Source organism: Streptopelia decaocto (genome assembly GCF_964273445.1).
Source record: "Streptopelia decaocto genome assembly, chromosome: 3".
NCBI classification, from domain to species: domain Eukaryota; kingdom Metazoa; phylum Chordata; class Aves; order Columbiformes; family Columbidae; genus Streptopelia; species Streptopelia decaocto.
In genome coordinates this window covers 52,024,325-52,031,542 of record NC_138656.1, presented here as the reverse complement: position 1 = coordinate 52,031,542, position 7,218 = coordinate 52,024,325, and the positions used below count along the sequence as shown (strand labels likewise).

The window sequence follows — 7,218 nt, the reverse complement described above, 5'->3', positions numbered from 1 at the left end:
GCAAAATAAAGCACCCTATTATAAGGTAGCAACTCTCCCAGCTTGTATATGAAAAAAAAATGTGTTAGCACAGCTTACAGACCTCCAAAGATCTATTGAATATTTGTAACAATGCAATATAAAACATGATTTAAACATAAAAATATTCATAGTATATATGACAATCTTCCAATGGTAGTTACTAGACATTACACTTCACACATACTGTACACACGCATACAGAAACACATTCACTCACTCTTGCTTCAAGACTGACTCTATAACACCCTGTATGGAATTGCCTTTCTTTCAGAGTAATAATTGTTGCTCTAAATATACAACTATTTTTCAATTAATTTGATTCCAAAGTAACACAAATGAATGATGTAATCACATGGCAAATATGTTGTATTATGAAAAGTTAGTCAATAAATATTGTTCTGCTACAGGAAATGTTGTGTAACAGTTTAGCCACATGGTTTGCAACCTTATACAAAAGGGCAGTTTTTCTAAGTCCTTATCACATTATTGAGTACTACAGCAAGGGCTTTCTTCAGAAACCTCTCAAGTTTCAACTTGATCGTATTTCTCTCTCTGTTTACAATCAGTGTCTAAAAAAGCCCAGATCCCCCAAAGAAGCAGCCCAGTATGAAGATCAAATTGTTCACACAAGTCAGTAAGAGCCATGTGCTTTCACATTATCTCAGCTCCTCTCCCCCAAACACATTATGCAGTTATACCACCTATAGAAATCAGGAAAAAAATATTTATGCATATGTGTCTCATAGACAAGGAGCTTTGTTCCTCCTCACCGCACTCCGCCCTTGCAGCTCCTGGGTGTCTTGCTTCCATAGCAGACAGACAGCAGTCATGGGATGCACTAATAATTTCTCCAGGTCACACTTCCCAGAGTCCTTTTCAAGCTTTGCCAAGAGAGGGTGTGGCTAAGTGTGATTTTTTTTTTTTCCTGTGTTTTTATAATTTTTTTTTTTTTTTGCTATAGAAGTTATCTCTTGCATTTGTGCTTTGTTATTGTTTCCTATCATTCTCTTGAAGTACAATATTTTTGTTTTTAACAGCTAGAGAATTTTGAGCCCTCAGAATAGATTATTTTTTCTTTTTCTTTTTCTTTCCTTTTATTTATTTAAGTGCAGGATTAAGTTTTTTGCCCTGTCATTTGTGACTTTGTTCTCTGTCTCCTTCCAGCCCTGGGAGACATGTCTCCACACGACCTCCCAGTGAGCAGCTGCCAAAGTCCTTCTTGTTGTCTCTGTCCGAATCTACAGGGTGGATGAGCTTTGCTTATAATCCCTCAGGATGACAGAGGCATAGGTCACATCTGGGGGGGTGCAGAGCACTGACTCTGAGACAGGAGAGCTGGGCACAGAGCTGCCCGAAGCCACTGAATCCCGGAAAGGGGATGGGGGCGTCAGCGCCGGAGAGTCTTCCAGAGTCAGTTTGCTGGTCACCGGCTCCTCGTCCTCATCCTCCTCTGTGTTCTTCTCATAGACGTATCCCTGAATGAGCTTCAGCTTCTCGCTCTCTGCTTCCTCGGCCGGGGGAGACAGGGGCTCCTCGCTGAAGGCAGTCACCTGGAGGGGCGGCAAGGGTGGCTGCTGCGGTGGAGGGGACTGGTGGGGTGGCCGCGTGCCATTTCCCGAGCTGGGAGTGGAGAGAACGGTGTTGAAGTCAGGGATGCCGGTGGCAAACTTGTTGACCACTCCTTGCAGCTGGTCCATGAGAGACCGCGGCTGCAGGGGCAGGGTCTTGGGGGACTGCTCAGGCAAGAAGAGGTGGGTCTCCTCTGCCGTGGCCTGCAGTGGGGGGGTCGTCGCCACCCGTCTGTGCACTACCATGGAGGGGCTGCCAGGCTGGTTGAGGCAAACGGGCTCTCTATCTTCTTCCTCCACCACATTGTACAGAGTCTTACTGCTGATGTCAGTAAAAGTTAGGCTCTTGCTTTGGCCGTGGTAGCTTTTAGTGAGGGGTTTGATCACCGCTGTCTGATTGCACCCTGTCTCCTGGTTCTTCACATGCACTGAGAGTCTGTGCCACATATGTTCCCCCTTGGAACCTTGTCTTCCACCTGGTTCAGACCATGATACAGACTTTCCATTAGAACTATGAATAAAATAAAGATGGGTTTATTTGCATTTACACTACACAGACATGGTCAGTATCACAAACAAGCCAACAAAAATAGATTGCTTTGCCTCATCAATAAGCCTCCCCCCCCTAGTTCTTCATGTCCTCACATAAATGCTACAGAAGGAGACAACATTGTCTTTCAACAGCAATTATTCCACTTTGGTTACCGACCTCACAGCCAGCCTGGAAAGCCTAGCCCAGGGAGGGCTCTGGGAGGACTGACAATATTTAAAGGACTCTAGCCTTGGCATTTTGCAGCTAGGTTTGTCCACCCCACCTTGCAGAAGGAATAAAATAAAGTGGAAAAAAGTCACAGGAATAGCTTTAATTAAACCCAATTTACAGCTTATAGGAAATATTTCCAAACTGTTGGAAGAAAAACAACTCAAACCACTCTGGTTAGAGAAAGAAATTGTCACTAGCACCTCCTTTCCTTTTTATTCCCTGGCCCCTTTTGCACACAGGAACAGATTAGCTATTACAGAAATGAAAGATCATCAGGACCTCCATCAGGTAGGAGACAAATGCACTTCTTCCCAAGAGACTGTGGTTGACAAACCAGGATAAAACGCTGGGATTGAAAACTGGGTTTGTGCGGGTGGAGAACAAGCAGCAACACAATCACGGCGAGTCAAACCCTCCGACTCCACAGGTGAGCTGGATCCCATCAAAATGCTGGACTGTTTGGCTGAGTGAGGACCTGAGGAGCAGTCAGGTCTGTCCCTGAGGAACTGTAGTGGGATTTTTGCATTTCCATGAGCTGCACTCAAAGCAGAGTGATGTCTCATTAGCAGCTGGTGGGACAGGGAGCTGAGTGCTGCTTAAGAGGACTAAGCAATTGTTTAACTGCAGGTCAGACAGTAGAGAACATTTACAAATTATAATACACATCACCTGGGTGGAAACTAGAGATGGGAGAGAAATTCTCAGGTGATGTATGTGGAGCAGCCTTATCTCACGGTTTCGTCCCTCAGGGGGCAGAAGTAAACAAAGGATTACATTTCAGCCCCTGTGACTGCAGTGCAGGTGGGAGGCAATCCGTGTGGGAGGCTGGCACAGCAGCGTTGCCTCCCACTACTACACACACCAGGAGATTGCTTCTCTTACGTACAGCCTGCAATATTGTTCTCAGTATTTTGCTTTTTTGTGCTCAGACTCCTGCGCTTGTCTTTTTCAGGGAGCAATTAATTAACAGTTGGAGTTTATATTGAAAAAAAAAATAAAAAAGACTGACTTTGTGATAGCTGGGAGGAACTGGTACATGAGAGATAATGCTGTAAATCTGGCAAAATGGAAAAGCAATGTACATGAAAATGTGGCACTTAATTAAAATTAAGTGGGGAAGTTCATCTCCAATTCCAGACTCCAGACTCTGGACCTGTGACTCACCACCTCTGTGGAAACTGACTCACAAGAACAGACCAATCTAAAAAATGTATAAATCCACAAAGTATGTAGCTGGTAGGACCTGGAACTGTTTGAATTTAGAGATTTATCCTGGAAGAAAAAAAACCCAAGTTCCCAGCTGAAGAATGAAACCTCTATGTATCAATGAAAAGATAAGAACAAAGGTTTAGAAGCATTCCCATTTTGATCAAAATGAGTTGTGGTATGGCATTTTTTGAAGTGCTATAGAGATAAGCAAATGAATATAACTGTTGAGCATGAAAGATTTTTAAAGTAATATTTTAACATACTAAGGTCTGCAAACTCTTCACAGAGAAACATGTTTTATCTGCTTTGACTTCAAAACAAGTCTCTTCTTGCATAGAGGAAAATAAGTTGAGTGTTTTCATATTGTATTTTGCTGATGCTATAGCTTACAAACAGTGCAAAGGACTTTTCTGAAAAAAACATGAGTATCTGCTGTCTCTTATGCTAAGTCCACTTCTGCTTCATTTACTTCTTCATATCTAGCTCTGGTGTGTCATCTCACTTTTGAATCCCTCCTCACACCATCCATTTAGTCTCTGTCTCATTTTGTTCCCAAGATTTTGTATTTTACCTCAAAGGCAAGCACTGCTATTTTAAGGAACTCACTACCTCTGTCTTCAGATCTTCCTCCTATTCAGTTCATTCTCCTCCCCCTCACTCTCAAATTCTGACTTCTTTCTTCTGTAGTACTCTCCATAGTGTACTTCATCAAGCCCAAGTCAACACCTGTACTTAAAACAAACTGTGCTCGGTCTGCAGCACCCAAATGTGAACAAACTGCTTAATCAGGATTTGCCTGTTACCAGCTTGCTCTACGGGCAAACGTGGTGCCTGCAAAGTGCCTCAGCTGCTCATGGCTCCAATGACAAATAGCTTTAGAGCCACAGTGGCTCTCCATGGGGTCAGTCTGGCAATTTCTACTGGGAAATCTCTCCTTACTGTTACTGCTCTCCCTAGTCTCTCGTTCCAGGTCTTTCCTTCAACTTGCTCTCTTCACTGTGTCCATGCACCATTAGCTTGTCAATGAGTCGCATCTGAGGGAGAGCCACAAGACTGTCACAGAAATACCTGGGCACTGTCTTGCTGAACAGCTGGTAGGGAGTCACTCCAAGATTGACACATTCAAGCAGAATTGACAATTAACATGCAAGAAAAACACTTGCTATCCTAGAACGAAGATCAGCCACCTTGAATGATTTTAATCAACATCTAGGGAAAAAGCAAATATGGGGCTGGAAAAGCTCAGACTTGAGCTGGGTCTCGGCAAGATACAACTCAACCCACTTGTGTGAAGCGATGATGATGATCCTGACTGCATGTGGGATTGTCCTGGTTTTGGCTGGGACAGAGTTACTTTTCTTTCTAATAGCTGTGTTTGGATTTAGTATGTGAAAAATGTTCATAATACACTGACGTTTTGGTTGTTGCCAGGTAGTCAAAGACTTTTTTGATTCCCATGCTCTACCAGGTGCACAAGAAGCTGAAAGGGAACAAGGTCAGGACAGGTGAGCCAAGCTGGCCAAAGGGATATTCCTTACCATGTGACATCATGCTCAGTATATAAACTACGGTTGGCCAGGGGGCAAATACCACTGCTTGGGAATAAATGGGCTATTGGTGTTGTGAGTGGTGAGCAATTGGATTGTGCATCACTTGTTTTGTATATTCTATTATTATTATTATTATCTCTTACTTTCCTGTCCTATTAAACTGTTCTTATCTCAACCCACAAGTTTGTTGTTTTCCTTTTTTTCTTTTTTTTTTCTTTCCAAGTGTATCCCTTATTCTACTTGGGGGAGGGCCAATAAGTGAGCGGCTGCATGGTCCTAGTTGCTGGCTGGGGTTAAATTATGACAGGGATGCATGGTCACCATTCGCTAAGTGATTGTCACCTTCTTTTTTAAGAAGAAAGCAAAGATCAAAATAATCTGCCTGATATAGTGGGAGAAGGGATGATTTTTCCACAGAAGGGCAGAAGAGGGCAGCAAGCCAGATAACAGCTAGAGTGTTGAAAACATGATGTTAATTTATTTGCACAATGACAAGGTGGGACTAACCTGTGTTTTTTTGCTTTCATCCGTAGGACAGCTACCCATTTAATGTCCATCATGTATTTTTTTGCCTTTCTTATCTTTCTCCTTTATACAATCTCCCATAGATTTAGACTTCACACTTACTGCCTACAAGTGAATTCCTTGGAGTCTCAAAGGATCTTAAAGTTTGTAGTTGTGTATACACAGTGTAAAACTCCAAGTGTGATTTATTCAAATTCTTTCATCTAGACTAAATGCACAGACAGGTTCTCAGATATCCTATCAACACAGAAGATGGGCTTGCTTTTCCTTTATAGGCAAGGATGTATTATACAATGACTGAAGATGCAGTTTCTCAGTTTTCACCACAGATTTGTCTGAGTTTTTGTACTTTGGGGGAATAGACATAAGTATATTTCTTGTGTGAATTTTTATTAGTTTCATAAACAGGTCTGTCACTGTTTTTGGTAATTCTAACTGTTATTTTTAATACATGCATTGACCTTTCCAATGTACTCTCTGCATGACTCTGAGGCAGTCACTTTCAGGTACTTTCAGAAGATTATTAGAGACAATAAACAAGCTGGAAAACAACTTCAGACCTTAATAGTTACTTGCAGAAAGTTTTTAAAAGACACAATGTATGCAAATTTGGGACTGTGGTCCAAAATACGCCTGCCCAGCTGGGACTACATCTTGTTAGGTGGCTCATTGTTCATTGTTAAGTAACTCCAGCTTCCCAAAATCCTGCTCTTGCCTGTCATCAGGACTGCCCCAACCCCACCAAGTCATAGGTCAAGAACCGAGTCTTGCTTCCGCCAGTGCCTGGGGGATCTGATCTTGTTGGCTTCCTTGGAGCAATGTTGAATATGAGCCCCACACAACAGGTGGTTCCTCCCCACACTGCAGGGTCCTGAAGATGTCTTACTTTAGTTATTGACTAGCAATGGTTTCTTTAAATCTTAGAGACTGAATGTTCCTGAGGTGGAAGGTGATTGCCCCAGTGGTCTAAGGGAATCTAGCCTGTGCAACTTCCAGTCGTCTCATCAGCAAAGCTATAGTCTGAGACCCAGAGCATAGAGTATTAGATGAACTTTCAGTCCTGTGTGCCTGAACCTTTGTCTTTTTTGCCTTGAACATTTTAGGCATAACAATCCCCAACTGATATCACATGAAGTGGCTCAACTGAGTGATACGTGCTCTGATGAGGTTAACTTCAGGAGCCAATGAGTTGCAGAAAGGTTCCTCATTTGAGGTAGTTCTTCTCACTACCAGAGTGAAACAGCTGGAGATACAGTCATGCAAAGTGCTTGAGAAGTGCCTTTCCAGTTAAAAAGAAAGGGACATTCCTTGATCTGCTACAGTTCATCCCCTGTTTCATTCCTTTAGGATGCCAGATGTGTGGTCTGTTATCTTCTCCAAGTGGCCATGAGTTGAGGGAGCAGCTTAAGCTTGCTGAGATGAGCAATACAGTCATTTGGGTCAGGCCAGGTTGTGTTAGACAAGATTCAGAGCACAGATTTACGATATACGGCTGTTTTTCAAAGTAGCAATGGCAATTTACCAGTGGAAAAGTTTATAAGAGAAGTTATATATGTTCCCTTTCTTTCATTGTCAGACTGAT

At 42.7% G+C, this 7,218-nt stretch overlaps 1 protein-coding gene across 1 annotated transcript in view; it reads right to left on the bottom strand.

Annotated features, from left to right (window-relative positions):
* Positions 1-1,259: 1,259 nt before the first annotated feature.
* GRM1 (glutamate metabotropic receptor 1) overlaps positions 1,260-7,218 on the bottom strand; it is a gene marked incomplete at both ends in the record, with an annotated part of 180,172 nt that continues 174,213 nt past the window's right edge. The window contains one exon of the mRNA XM_082048651.1: positions 1,260-2,100. Within this exon, the coding sequence (XP_081904777.1) occupies positions 1,260-2,100 (841 nt within the window). The remainder of the gene's footprint in view (positions 2,101-7,218) is intronic.